Here is a 15,321-nt window from a genome sequence, read left to right as displayed (position 1 = left end):
TCTTCGCCTCATCTATCTGCTCCAGAAGAGCCGTACAAACCTCAGGTGGGAGGATAGCATATTTAAATAATATGATTGTGTGTGTTGACATTTTCCTGAAAAGCCCATTTTTGTACTATCCAGAATTGCTGTGAATTCCCTGTAATACAATTTGCGGTATTATCTTGAAACAGAAGAGGGCGCTCGCAGGCAAGCTGCTGCTACCCAGAATGAGAAACAGCGTTTGAATTTGATGGTGCTTGTATTGCGATTAATAAAAGATCTTGGGGGCATTTTGTAAAGCATTTTCAAAGCATTGTGAATCCAGTGGAGTATAATTAAAATTAATGCAATAGACAAACACTCTAAAGTATTCCTAATGCCTTGTCTAAAAAGGCTGTTAAATACAACTTTACACATCCCGAAGATTTAAATACCATACTTATCTCGAAACATTTGTAAGTACTAAAGAGATAGAAAAATAGTGCCTTTCTTCTGAACACATTTCAAACAAACTTTTTCTGATGAGAATTAATGAACTCTAAATCTGCTTACTTTGAAAGAGGTATAACATATTACAATGAATCTATAACGTTCAGCTTCTGAGCTTCCAGGTACATATATCAAGATCGATGTGGTCTCCAAAGAGCTCCAGCCCAGGATTGTACTTTCAGGCTCTGAAGTAAGAACAAGCAAATATGTGCTTTCAGGAGAATATTCCATGCCACCTTGACTCGGGGATAAGACTTTACCCTGTTTAGTTCTCTGAAATCAATAATGAGCATTGTCTTTTCAAGATGGGCTCTGTCTTTCTCTCAGAAATCTTTCTGGGTAGATGATGTCATTCCCTTATAAAGCCTGTTAGAATGATGTGTTTCCAAAAACCTTAGAGCATGAGTAAGTCTATGAATGTGGCTAAACATTTGAGGCATTCCTGAAGCTGTCTTCCACACTCTGAAGTACAGAAGGCTTGTTTAAGACATTGGGTGCCTTAAGTGGTGACTTTGAATCACCTCAAAATGTTATGTGACCATTGCTCCAATTAATTGTCTTGCTAATTCTAATGTTTACTGCATGTCTACTAAGTACCTGCATTTTTCTAGGCACTGGGGATAAACAATCACAGAAACAGTAAGTTCCTGTTCTTGTAAAGGATATGTAATAGTGGGGGAAGTGAGACAATAAACTGGTATCAGGCTGTGATCATTGCTATGTAGGGGAAAAAAAAAAAAGCAACAGAGTGGCAGAGAATGCCCTTTTAGATAGGTTGGTCAGGAAGGTCCTGTCTGATGAGATGACATTCTAGCAGAGACCTGAAAGAAATGAGAAGAGTGTGTCCAGCAGAGGGAACTTCTAGTGCAAAGGCACTGTAGTCAAGGTGTGCTTAGCCTGTCAGAGGAACACCAAGGAGGCAGGTGGCTATAAGGTGGCCAGGGCAGAGTGAGCAAGGAGGATGGTTGGGGGAGGAATCAGAGAGGTTGTGGGTAGGTGAGGGAAGCAGATCAGTAGGCCTCAATGGGCTATGGGAAGGACTTTGTGTGAGACGCAAACCACTGGAAGGGTTTGTGCGGAGGAGTGACATAAGCTGAATTACATGTTAAGATGGTTCCATGGACATAGAAGCGGGGCAATGAGAGAAGCAGAGAGAGCAGTTAGGAGGCTACTGTAATAACCCAGGTGAGAGGTGATGGTGACTAGGGTGGGAGATGAAAAATGGTTGGACTCAGAACACGTTTGAAATACAGAGCTAACAGTGTGTGCTGATGGATTGGATTGGATTCCCAGAGTGAGGGAAAGAAGGAAACCAAAAATGACTCCCGGAGTTTTGGCTGAGCAGCTACGAAATGGAGCTGTCTTTTACGGAGAAGGGGAAGACTGTTAGGAGAAAGTTTGAGGAGAGAGATTAGAAATTCAGGGTTGGATGTGGTAACTCTGGGATGCCTATTAGATATCCAGTTGGAGACAGTAAGTAACCACTGGCTGTATAAGGAGGGACAGAGGTCTGGGCTAGGGATGTGACTTTTAGAGATATCAGTACTTAAAGCTGTGAGACTGGATGAGATCACCTAGGAGTGAATATAAAGAGTGGAAGGGGTCTGAGAACTGACCCTTCGCATTCTCTAAAGTTCAGAGGTCAGGAAAGTGAGGATGACCCCATAAAGGAGACTTGGGGAGAGTAGCTCACTAGAGTAAGTGTGATCAGTTTCTTCAAATTCCGCCTATAGGGTAAGACGAGGACTAAGAATTGACCGTTGAATTCAGCAACATGGAGAACATCGGTGAACTTGACAGACAACTCAAGTGCATGTGGAGACCGTGAGTAGATGCCTTTTGGGGGGAGCTTTGCTGCAAATATGAACTTTGGGACAGTAGCTGGTGAGGATGAGATCTTTTTTAACATCCCTTCAACCCTTGAGACCTGAGTCTTGGCTTTGGTCTTTACTAGTGTCTCTCCATTATTATTATTTTTTAACCTTACTGATGTCGACTCTTGCTAAAAATTTCCTCCTCTTTCTCACTGTCAGCACTTATAGAAAATGATTCCTTGTCATCTTTCAATCCCATGTCATCTGAATCTTGTATCATTTATATCTTCAGATGTGCCTGTTTCTTCAGTTTTCATTAACTGTATGTGTGGTGTTGAAGGTATTATATACTTCAATATAAATTCAGCCATTGCTTCAATTGTCTCTTGTTTTGCTTTTAAATATTTTCTTGATTGAACTCTACTGGTCAATGTCATTTCATGTTGATGTGGTGAACACCTGCAAATTCCTCCAAGTTCCTAGAGGACAAAACATACATAACTATTTTTTGTTTGTTTGTTTGTTTTTGGCTGCGTCATGCCTTTGTTGCGGCATGTGGGTTCTTAGGTTGCGACGTGCTGGCATCTCTCTAGTTGTGCTGCGTGGGCTCTGTAGTTTGCGGCATGCAGGCTCTCTAGTTGAGGAGCAGGGACTCAGTAGTGGTGGCGCACGGGCTTAGTTGCCCCGTGGCATGTGGGATCTTAGTTCCCCGACGAGCGATTGAATCTGCGTCCCCTGCATTGGAAGGTGGTTTCTTTACCACTGGACCACCAGGGATGTCCCATACACAACTATTTATTTAGTAGTTTTTATATTTACCTAAGAGTTTGTACCTTGATTCTTTGTTATAGTCTGGTATAATAATACTCTATGTCAATAGTTTTCTAGTAACTAATAAATGAACTTTAGTGAAATTAAAACATTTGGAAAAAGTGCAATTTAAGTAGCTGCTGATGTAATGTTTTATTTTCTTGATTCCTTCTTTAGTTTTAAAACAATTAATGATTAAAATAGAAGAATAAATGTCCATTTTAAATGTATTATTATTCAAATACAGTATTTCATTTGTAAAGTAACCAAACAAAACTTACCAAACAAAACTACTACATCTTGCCATTCATACTCTGCTACACTCTTTTAAAGACACAAATAGCAACTCCAAGTGGTCACATAGAATGACAAAACTGAAGTAACTCAGGTTCTATTTCTTCATATTTACGATCATTGTTAATTTTGAATCTATGGTTCAAACCCAGGAATACGTAGTACCAAAGGGGATGGAGACAAGAATTGTGCCTGAAGCAAGTTTGAACAATTCTGGACCATTATGTATTCCCACAACAAATATGTGTATCTAAGTCCACATGTGTCCTGGTCCAACTGTGTAACTGGGAGTTTTCCAAATTAACTTCTATGTAGAACACAGTGTTTATTAAATGTTAAGTTTATTAAATGTTAAGAAATTAAAATGTGCCAATGGAAAAAAATGTGCCAATTTGAAGCTTACATATGCATTATTGAAACAACAGTAATTATAGCAACTGTTTAGAACGCTATGCCAATAAAAAAGTTGGGGAGGGGGGCATTTTAGCTCAGACGTTGCTTAGAACTGTCAGCACATGGTGATAATAGAAAGCAGATTTTTATGGGAATTCCCTGGCAGTCCAGTGGTTAGGGCTCTGCACTTCCACTGCAGGGAGCATGGGTTCAATCCCTCGTTGGGGAACTGAGATCCTGCAAGTGGCATGGTCAAAAAAAAAAAAAGAGAGAGAGACTTTTAGTCAATTTCCTCATGTATTTAAATTCTCTGCAGACAGTGTGTACCATTATTGCCTGCACCCAGGACTGACTGCCCTCTCCCCGCTCCTTGGTATACATCAGGTGGTGGATATCTCTGCAGGCTAGCAGTGATCAGTTGTGAAAGGAAAACTGATATTGCAGAAGACAGAGAGGGAGAAAATTGCTAGGGCCTTATCTCTGAGTAGATCAGAGGGGATGAGATCAGCCAGCAGAGGGCTGATTTAGATAAGGGCGTAAACAGTTCACACATTGCAGTTGGAGGCAAGGCAGAGTTTACGGGTACAGATGCAGGCAGGCCTGTATATCCAAGGTATTATTTCTTAGTTTCTTTTACAGAAATGGCATTGGATTCAGAGACCTTCCACCCTCCCATAGAGGGTGGGTGTCTATGAATTTCCTTTAAGGACCTTTTATGACCAACTTTGATTTTATTTTCTTGAGTACTTTGGTCATGTCCTTCAATTTATTTGCTCTTTACTGGTATTAATGCTTGAATATCAGCTATGCTGACCCAACAGGCACATTTTTGTGATTTTTGGAACTGAGACTATGAATTCCCTCTAACAGAGAATAAATGTTCTGATTGGGGAAACCCAATTGTGATCAGTGTAGAATTTAGTCTCTTTCTGCTTCTCATCTCTGAGAAAGATGCTGCCGATCTGAGAGTGGCTGCATGGGGGTGGGACATGGCACCCAGTTGCAGCACTTGTCCTTTTCTGTAGGGTTTTGTTTTGATATTTTCACATTGCTCAGAGAGAATTCCACCCAAAGGTCCTCAAGTGCCATGAAAAGGACAAGGAAAGAGCATCTCTGAACGGTGGCGTTGTTAAATGCCAAGAGCCTGCCTCTCCAGTGGATTATTTTGAGACATTGAAATATTTTTCAAAGGCTTTGCTAAGTACTCATTGTGGAAAAGGACAAATTCTATATTAAACTTACACTGGAACCAGAAGTGGCCTTGGGTAAAATTGTGAACTAGATGATGTTTGTCACCTTTTATTACCTTTTCCCCCATCAGTGGGTGCTCCATCCCCTTCCCCTAAAGTCTCTTGGAGTCTTCCCCGTCTCTTCCTCTTTGCCTTATATGACTGACTGCCAGAAAAGGCTATACATTGGTAACTTAGATCTTGTTCTTCTCCGGGGAAATTGCTTCTGCTGCAGGCTTTTCAAACAGAGCTGCTCATTCTTCCTTACCCCACAGACTTCTAACTGCTTCTCTGCTTCCTGTGTGGTCATCCTCCAATCTACCTCCACACTGTAGTCAGTGGAGAACATGCAATCTGGCCCTTACTTACCAGCCAGCCTTAGCTTTGCCAAGATTTCCCTGTTCTCTATCCTCTGGCCAAACCAAACTGCTGTCATTTCCTCAAACCCACCGCGTTCCCTAGAGGCGTAGACACCCCAGGCTTTGGCTTGTACAGTGCCCTCTCCCTGGAACACCCTTCCTTGCCCCCCTTCCTTTGTCCCTTACTCATTCCACAGATCGAAGTTTAGGCATCCTACTCCAGGAAGCCTTCCCTGACTACCCCCATTCAGGTTAGTTGCTCCTCATAAATAATTTTTAGTACTGATCCCATTATATTGTAGATGCTTGTGTATTTCTCTTCCCCCTCCTCCCCAACTAGGATTTCAATTGGGGTGGCTCTGTCCAGAGTGATTTCCCGTTTTTGGGGAAGAGACCCAAATACAGGGGTGGTGGTAGGTGATGGTGGTATCAATGTCCATTAATCATAAGCTTAGCTAGAGCTTATGATCGATATGTTGGATAAAAAATTTTGAATGAATGAATGATAGGATGAATTTAGATCTATGCACCACTTCTCCTAAACATAGTTGCAATTTAGTCCCTAATTTTCACCAACAAACAGGCTAGAAATTCCACTTTACAATAGTTTAACAGTATATTCAAATCAATAACATTTTTTAACATCTTTATTGGAGTATAATTGCTTTACAATGGTGTTAGTTTCTGCTTTATAACAAAGTGAATCAGCTATACATATACATATATCCCCATATCTCCTCCCTCTTGCGTCTCCCTCCCTCCCACCCTCCCTATCTCACCCCTCTAGGTGGTCACAAAGCACCGAGCTGATCTCCCTGTGCTATGCAGCTGCTTCCCACTAGCTATCTCTTTTACATTTGGTAGTGTATATAAGTCCATGCCACTCTCTCTCTTCATCCCAGCTTTACCCTTCCAAATCAGTAACATTTAATGAATGCTTTCCATATTGGAGGTACTATGCTAGGAACTCAGGGGGCATATAATGATGAATAATAGCCTCAGTCCTCAAGAAATTTAAAATCTATCACACTTATAATTACGAATACACTTTTTCTTAATAAACACACACATACATCTTCAAGGGGCTGAAAAGATTAAAATGTCTATTTTAAAATTTGGTTTAAATTTGTTTGTGAAAGCTGCTCAAAGTGAAGAAGAACCTTTAGGCTTTTAGCTCCTACGGTGTGCTAGGGATCGAGTTTTTTCATTTAATACTCAAAATCCAATAAAGTGTTATTTCTGGTTGTGAAATGAGAGTATCTGTCTTTTGTTAAAAGTATTTTGGAACCATTCTGTAACTGCAGAAGGTTTTTTCCTGCACTTGAAACGAGACCAGATACTTAATTTCCTTGACCTGTCCACATAAGGATAAAATGTAACCTTAAATTAAAATGGGGAGTTATTGTTTTATGGGTACAGAGTTTCACTTTGGCAAGATGAAAACAGTTCTGGAGATGATGGTGGTGATGGCTGCACAGCAATGTGAGTGTACTTAATGCCACCGAACTGTACACTTAAAAATGTTAAGACGGCAAATTTTATGTTATGTGTGTTTTACCACAATTAAAAAGAAATTAGCTCCAACCTAAAGAAGAGAGCCTCCCCTGATACCTTTCAACAGCTTTGTTGAGGGTTAATTTATATATCATAAAATTCACCTGTTTTAAGTGTACAATTTAATGTTTTTTGGTATAGTCACAGAATTGTACCACCGTCACCACAATCAATTTTAGAACATTTCCATCTCCCCCAAAAGCCTATCTTCAGTCACTCCTCGTTCTCACCCCAGCCCCAGGAAACCACTAATCTAATTTATGTCTATGTATATTTGCCTTTTCTGGATATTTCATAAAAATAGAATTTTATAGTATAGGGCTTCCCTGGTGGTGCAGTGGTTGAGAATCTGCCTGCTAATGCAGGGGACACGGGTTCGAGCCCTGGTCTGGGAGGATCCCACATGCCGCAGAGCAACTAGGCCTGTGAGCCACAACTACTGAGCCTGCGCGTCTGGAGCCTGTGCTCTGCAAAAAGAGAGGCCGTGACAGTGAGAGGCCCGCGCACTGCGATGAAGAGTGGCCCCCGCTTGCCGCAACTAGAGAAAGCCCTCGCACAGAGACGAAGACCCAACACAGCAAAAATAAATAAATAAATTAATAAACTCCTACCCCCAACATCTTCTTAAAAAAAAAAAAAAATATATATATATATATATATATATATATATATATATATATAATATAGGCATTTTGTCTCTGGCTTCTTTCACTTAGTATGTTTTTGAGGTTCATCCATGTTGCTCATCCAGGTTCATGCATGTATCAATACTTCATTCCTTTTTATTGTCAAATAGTATTCCATTGTATGGCTATATCACATTTTTAAAAATATTTATTTATTTATTTTTGGCTGCATTGGGTCTTCGTTGCTGCGCGGGCTTTCTCTAGTTGTGGCGAGCGGGGGCTACTCTTCCTTGGGGTGCGCGGGCTTCTCGTTGCGGTGGCTTCTCTTGTTGCGGAGCACGGGCTCTAGGCGCATGGGCTTCAGTAGCTGTGGCACACGGGCTTAGTTGCTCTGCGGCATGTGGGGTCTTCCCAGACCAGGGCTCGAACCCGTGTCCCCTGCATTGGCAGGCAGATTCTTAACCACTGTGCCACCAGGGAAGTCCCTATACCTCATTTTATTTACCCATTCATCCCTTGGTGGACATTTGGGTTTTCCCCACCTTTTCACTATCGTCAATAGCTCTGCTACAAACATTCATGTTCAGGTATTTGTGTCAACATATATTTTCATTTCTCTTGGGTATGAGTGGAATAGCTGGGTCATATGGTAAATTTATACTTACCTTTTCAAGAAACTGCAAAATTGTTTTCCAAAGTAGCTGCACCATTTTACACTTTCTTCACATTCTTGCCAACACCGGTTTGTGCCTTTTTGGTTTCTGTTTGTTCCCTCTGTTCTTTACTTCTCTTTTCTTTTTCTTTTTTTCTGCCTTCCTGTTGGTTACTTATACATCTTTTTAGAATGCCATTTTGATTTATCTATAGTATTTTTGAGTGTATTTCTTTGTGTAGCATTTTTTTTAGTGGTTGCTCTAGGTATTACATTATACATGCATAACTTATCATAGTCAACATTTTTACCAGTTCCAGTGAATTGAAGAAACCGTGTTTTCCTTTATCCTCCCCCACTGATAATAGAATTTGAGAACCACATGAGGCAGTATTACAATTTTTGCTTCAACTGTCATACACACTAGCAAACTCAAAAGAAGAAAAGTCTACTATATTTACATATATTTTTACTTTTCATTCTTCTTCCTGATATTCCTCCTTTTTATCATTTCCTTTCTATTTCAAAACTTCCTTTAGCCATCCCCGGGTAGTTTTGCTGGTGATAAGTTATCTTAGTTTTCTTTCATCTGAGAATGTTTTGATTTTCCCTTTATTTCCTGAATAATATTACCACTGCGTATGGTATTCTGAGTTGATGGTTCTTTTCTTTTAGCACTTTTCTTTCAGGCCTCTTCCTTCTGGCCTCCATGGTTTCTGACAAGAAATCCACTTACATCTGAATTGACTGTTTTCTCTCTGTTGTTCAAATTGGGTTATTTCTATGGTTCTATCTTCAAGTTCACTGATTCTTTCCTTTCTCATTTCCATTCTACTGTTGAGCCCTGCACTAGTGTCCTAGGGCTGCCACAACAACCTACCATAAACTGGGTAGTTTAAAATAACAGAAATTTATTGTCCTAAGTTTGAAGTTTGGCTAGAAGTTTGAAATCAAGGTGTTGATAGAGCCATACTACCTCTGAAACTTGTAGGGGAGAATTCCTTCCTTGTCTCTTCTAGCTTCTGGTGTTTGCCAATAATCCTTGGTGTTCCTTGGCTTGTAGATGCATCACTCCAATCTCTGCCTCTGTTCTCACATGGCTGTCTTTCTGTCTATCTTTGTCCTTTTCTTATAAGGACATCAGTCATATTGGATTAGGGGCCCATCCTACTACAGTATGATCTCATCTTAACTAATTATATCTGCAATGATTCTATTTCCAAATAAGGTCACATTCTGAAGTGCTGGGAGTTAGGACTTCAAAATACCTTTTTAGGGGGGACATAATTCAATCCATAACAAGCCTATCCATTGAACTTTTTATTTTGGTTATTGTATTTTCAGTTATAAAATATCCATTTGGTTCTTCTTTATATTTTCTGTTTCTTTGCTGAGACTTTCTATTTTTTCATTTGTTTAAAGCGCCCGTTAAATTGCTTGCTTAATTGCTCATTAAAGCAGTTTTATGAAGGCTAGATTCTTGTCAGATAATTCCAACCTCTTAGTCATCTCTGTGTTGGTGTCAATTGTCTTTTCTCATTCAAGTAGAGATTTTCCTGGTTCTTGGTATAACAAATGATTTTCAATTGCATCCTGGACATTTTGGTTATTAGGAGACTCTGGATCTTGTTTAAATCTTCTATTTTAGTAGGTCTCCTCTGACACAGGGCCAGTAGGGGAAAGTGAAAGTACCCACTTGCTACTGCCAAGGTTTCCAGGCCTTATTTCTGGCTCAGCCTCTGTTGACAGTGCAGGGGAGGAGGGTCTCCTCGTGACAGTTGGGTAGGGTAGGGGTTCAGGCCCCCCACCCGGCTTCCACTGACATCGCGCTGGTTGACGCAGGGAAGGGGACCTTGTAACTCCTTCTCACATGGCCCCCATGGACACTGCAGGGGGAGGTCTCAATATCACCCAGCAGGAATGAAGGTCTTGGTCTTCTCTGACACAACCCTAGTGGCTGGTGGGGATGCCTCATCATAGCTGGGCTGGGGGGACGAGTCCAGGCATCCCAGGTGGCCTCCAGTGACATTGTGGGGATGGCTGCACCTCGTTACAGCTGGGCAAGCATGGAAGTTTAAACTCCCTACTCTGCCTTTGCTGACGGCTCTGGGGTGGGGCTGCTTTTTTTCTGCGGCGTTTGAAGTAGAGCAGATATTGTCTAAAAGATTTCTGTCTTGCTGCCCCTTTTCTGGTCCTTAGCTTGAGAAAAAAGGCTTTTGTTCTTTTTGGTCTGTGACCTTTGATGTTTCCGGGTTTGCAAGCTTCACCAGTACCCAGGCTGGTATAGGTGAGGCAAAAAGAAAACAAGGGGATTTACTGCTGTGTCTTTCTTTGGGTTGTGAGTTCCCTAACTGTCTATGCTCTTCTCTCCACCTTTCAGAGTCTTCTTATCTTTGTTTTATGTATAATATCCAGAGATTTTTTTAGCTGTGCTTAGCAAAAGGAATAGGAAGGAGCGTGTCTACTCTATGTTGTCCCTGCCTCTCCTGATATTTGAAGCATCTAGAATAATATAGAATATTCAAGATGCTACCTTTACATCTTACAAAATGAGACCAATTAGGAAAGAAGATAAGTACACTTACTGTGGGAACAAAGCTGGTTGGTTCTTTCCAGGTCATAGCCTTAAGTTCAATTTATTGGTCTTTACCTCCATCTTCTCTAAGTAGAAATTTAGGTTGGGAAATTCACTGGAGACAACAGACATTATTCTTGCTAATATTTCTTGTTCACATTTGATTATACACATTGTGATTAAAGAAATGAAAATGGAATAATTTGTTAGCTTGGAAATTACTGAATTCTTATCAAGACCCTGATGAGAATGTTGAAAAGTAGCCATAGGGAAAACTGTGTTTGAAGTCATCATTCACACTTTCCTTGAGTTAATTATAGTCACTCATTTTCATATGCACACAATGTATACATCTCTTTAATATTAAAACATTTAAAAATAGGTAGTAATGTGAACATTAACAGTGTTCCACTGTGTGATAAGGTCACCAGTTGGCCATCGCACTGTGTCACATAGTCATTTTAACTGAAATCCTATTGGGGGAGGGGGGAGGGATTCATCGTGGTGGAATTATATCTGATGTTCAAATAATGTAAGTTGATTTTAGAGTTGTATTAGAAAATGGAAAATGTTATAAAAGTGCAGAGTATAAACAAATCAGAACTACTAACATTGCAGCCATTTCAAAGTTACAAGGTGAGGTAGAGATTATGTGGATTTTCATTTCCTGAATGATGTGAAGGATGAAACAGAGGCAGAGAGACACAGTACTGCTGGGTTTAGTGCATTGGGTGAAAAATGTTCAGAAACTAATTGTGAATATTTGCTGCCTTAAGGCATATGCTCATAGCCTAGCTTGTATTTTTCATTACTGATAAATATATTATTTAGAGTCTAGAGTTACTGAAATGCTCTGCATTTGACTGTAAAATTTAATACGTAAAAGATAATGGGCTGTCTCTAAAATACATTTTTAAAAACATTCTTATTCAGAGAAAGGACTTCATAGATATGGCCTTTTCTCACAATAAACAAAGAGAAGTTTTTTTCTTTTATAATATCACTGAAACCTCTAGGCAAAAGTAATATGAACTTACAGAATGCAGAGAAATTAATCTGATTATTAAGATTTGCTTAAATGTTACAAAACTAGTGTTGATTACAAATGATATGTTAAATAGATATTATAGCCTCTAAACAAAACAGGAGAAAATGAAAATCTGATGCTCTGAACTGTGATGGGCAACTGGGGAAGAGCTTTATATTTTGCCACAGGTGTAATTTCAAAAACTGTGCACTCAAAGACAGACCAAAGCTCAGCATTCCTTTTTTATTCTCTAATTACTAACGTAAAAAAAAAAAGTTACTGTAAAATTGCCTCACTGAGGCTTTGGGATCTTGAAATTTCAATTTTAGCATCAAAAGTCTTTTGTGTATGCAACACACTTCCCCTCTGAGTCTGAAAAATTGACAAAAGAAATGTGATCATTACATGACTACAACAGTCTGCTTGTTTGATGATAACCTGGGGTCAACACTATCAAATATCAGCCTATAAAGATTCCTTTACATACTTTTCAAATGCTCTTGTGACTGATGAGGGTACTCAAGAAAGCTTAAATGCTGAGATTACAATGAGGAAAAACCAAGCCTTCACTAGGCACAGTCCAATCAGAGAATGGGTCCTGTATTAGTTATCCCATTTTGTGTAACAAATTATCCCCAAACTTAACTGCTTAAAATGACAAATATTTATTATCTCACACAGTTTCCGGTTCAGAGTCTCTCAAAGGGATGCAGACAAGTCAGGGCTGCCATCATCTGACAGCCCAAATGGGGAGGCATCAATTTCCAACAGGGATCCCTGTTGGCTATGGGCTGGAGTCTTCGTTCCTTGCCACCCGGGCCTCTCCATAGGCGGAGTGCTTGACTGTCCTCACAACATGACAGCTGTCTTCTCCCAAGTGAGTGATCTGAAGGAATCCCCAGGAAGGAAGCCACAGTCATTTATAACCTAATCTTAGAAGTGATACATCATTACTTCTGCTTTTCTGTTGGTCACCCAGACAAACCGTGCTACAGTGTGGGAGGGGAGAACACAAGGTTGCGAATACTAGGAGGTAAGGATCTTTGGGGGCCATCTTGGAAGCTGGCTATCTCAGGTCCAGAGCAGATTTGCAACTTGGATTCACCTGGAATGTAGGTTAAAGTATACCTCCTCTAAAAGCCATTGTCTATTACTGGGAAGAAACTATATCTTAGTCTACTAGTGACCATGCAGACAGACCACCAGGGGCAAATGGAAAGTTACTGACATTTCTCTGCCAGTTACATAACCTCTTGGCAACCTGAGTCTACTAAGTATACTAAGAAACAACAGTTCAACTCAGTCACACTTTTTATGGGTACCAAGGTCCAAATTTAATTTCAAAAGTATGTATGATCTATAGTATAGCCCTGAGAAGGATAAAATGTATAATGAAGTAATATAAAACAGTATGCTGTCCCAAAAAGTTAGGTGATTACTAATCCTATGCATTTAGGAATAAAGTTTTAAAACTTGGCTGTGAAAAAGATGAAAGATGAGATTTTTTGGCAATAAGCTGAATAATTGAATTTTTATGATATCAGTAGGAATCAATGACTGCTTTTAGCTTTCTGTTTTGGGTGTAAGTTAAGTCACTTTGAATACTTCTGGTAGTAAATTGCCAGGTAGAGATACAATCATTAAAAAGTACTATGTAACATTCTCGGCTTTTTGTAAAAGAAATTTCAGATAGTTTTCAATTTAGGAAAGTCTTCTAAAGGGCTTCATATAAATTAGCTTCTTGAAACTCACAAACTATAAGGTACCTGGCCCAGGCAAAGCAAATACAGAATGGTTGGATATAAATAGCTTTACTGAACTTACATGCACAAATAAATAAATAAACAGCCAATTTTAAACCTGATAGGATTTTTAATCACTCAGTAACTTAGCCATCTGGTTAGGTCAGGATCTATCTGCAGGCTAGAAAGGCTGTTTTAAAAGGCAGAGTAGTGGCAATAAATGACTTGTTCCCTTATCTAACCCTCCAGGTTATCTGTGCTTACATCTACCCTCAGCCCTAGGCAAGGTATGCCCCTAGATGCTCTACCCTTCAGGGGAAGGAGGGAATTATTACAGGTCAAGAGTGTCATTTCTGCCTGAGGAGGAAAAGGAGCCTGGGTGGTATTGGGGTGCTGACTTTATTTTAGCAGTGGTTCTCCAACTTGGCTGCGTAATAGAATCAGATTCTCTGGGGTGAGACTCAGGTGCCAAACCTTTATTAAGCTCCCCAGGTGATTTCAGTGTGTAGCCAAAGCTGAAAATCTTTGCTTTGGGACAAAGAGTCTCATTGAAGTGCCCATCAGAATCACCTGGAGAGCATGTTAAAGTTACAGAAGGCTAGGTCCCAGCCTCAGAGTTTCTGATTCAGTAGGTCTGGGGAGGGACCCAATAATTTGCATTTTTAACAGGTTTCCAGATGAAGCTGATGTTGCTGTTGTACACTTTGAGAACCAATCTTAGAAGAGTTTGACTCTTATTATATACTGGAGTTCAGCTGTGACTGGGGCGTAAGGGGAGGAATGAAAATTGGCAGAAGGAGAGGACAGATACCACTAGCTCCCCTCTTCTCAAAGGTAAAGTGAACTGGGATCTACCGCTGCATTGCTCATCCCCTATTTGCCTTTATTTTACAGATTGAGAAAATAAAGGCTCTTCAAGGGTCATGTGAACGGCCCAAAGTTGGTTACACCAGAGTTAACGACCCCGTTTTATCTGGTCTCTTTGCACTTTCAGGTCAACCTCTTAACTGCCTCTGCAGCGCGACTCCACTTAGCCCTCATCATTAACCTTTTTCTCCTCCCCTGCCCCGCCCCCAGCGTCCTGACGTCGTTGCGTGGACAACGTGCACCTACGTTCAAAGCACGCAAAGAACGGTCCTCGGAGGCGCATCGCGTGCTGCGCAGGCGCAAGCGGCAAGGCGCTGGATAAGCGGTCATGGAGTCCGTCAACCCGGTGGTAAGGACCACCAGCCTGGCCTCTCGGCCTGTGCTCCGTGCGGAGGGAGCGCGGTCCTGGGCTCATGGCAGTGGAGCTCCGCACACCCTTTTTTTTTTTTCCCTCCTGGCTCTTTACAGACTTTCAGGAGCCCTCTTCCTTAGGGGCTCCTCTGTTCTCCTCCGTGTTAGAGGAAGTGGATGAGGGCCCGTAGCTCAGCCGGAAGTTGGACCTGGCCCCCCGCCAGAAGAGCAAGTGCCCCTCTTCTTCTCCTTCTTACTCCTCATGGAGCTGAGGTCCTCTAGAGTGAGGATTTGAGAAGGTGGTTAGAGATGGAACGCACCTTAAGCCTCCCAGTTTAGTGTGTTTAGAATTACTGAGTTAGTTGTACTCTAATTGTAGTTTAATTTTAGTATGACCACTGTTGAGTCTAAGCTATATTATTTACCCGAAATAACAGGTTTTTAGAGTTCTCCCGCACCCCTCCATTTCCCTATCCTTAAGCATCTTAATGTTTAAGTGTACAGTTGGAATTGATAAACCCAGACGTTGCTTTGTTACCGTTCAGGAGTACGTAAAC

At 40.7% G+C, this 15,321-nt stretch overlaps 1 protein-coding gene across 1 annotated transcript in view; it reads left to right on the top strand.

The window, feature by feature from the left end:
• The first annotated feature begins 14,291 nt into the window (after nt 1-14,291).
• The window catches only part of GTF2A1L (general transcription factor IIA subunit 1 like), a 59,904-nt gene continuing 58,874 nt past the window's right edge, over nt 14,292-15,321 (top strand). Inside the window, exons 1-2 of the mRNA XM_029232236.1 lie at nt 14,292-14,380; nt 14,624-14,762. Of these exons, the coding sequence (XP_029088069.1) occupies nt 14,742-14,762 (21 nt within the window). The 5' untranslated portion in view covers nt 14,292-14,380; nt 14,624-14,741. The remainder of the gene's footprint in view (nt 14,381-14,623; nt 14,763-15,321) is intronic.

Source organism: Monodon monoceros, unplaced genomic scaffold (assembly GCF_005190385.1).
Source record: "Monodon monoceros isolate NGI ecotype Baffin Bay Population unplaced genomic scaffold, NGI_Narwhal_1 Super_Scaffold_19, whole genome shotgun sequence".
NCBI classification, from domain to species: Eukaryota; Metazoa; Chordata; class Mammalia; order Artiodactyla; family Monodontidae; genus Monodon; species Monodon monoceros.
This window is presented reverse-complemented; position numbering and strand designations above follow the sequence as displayed.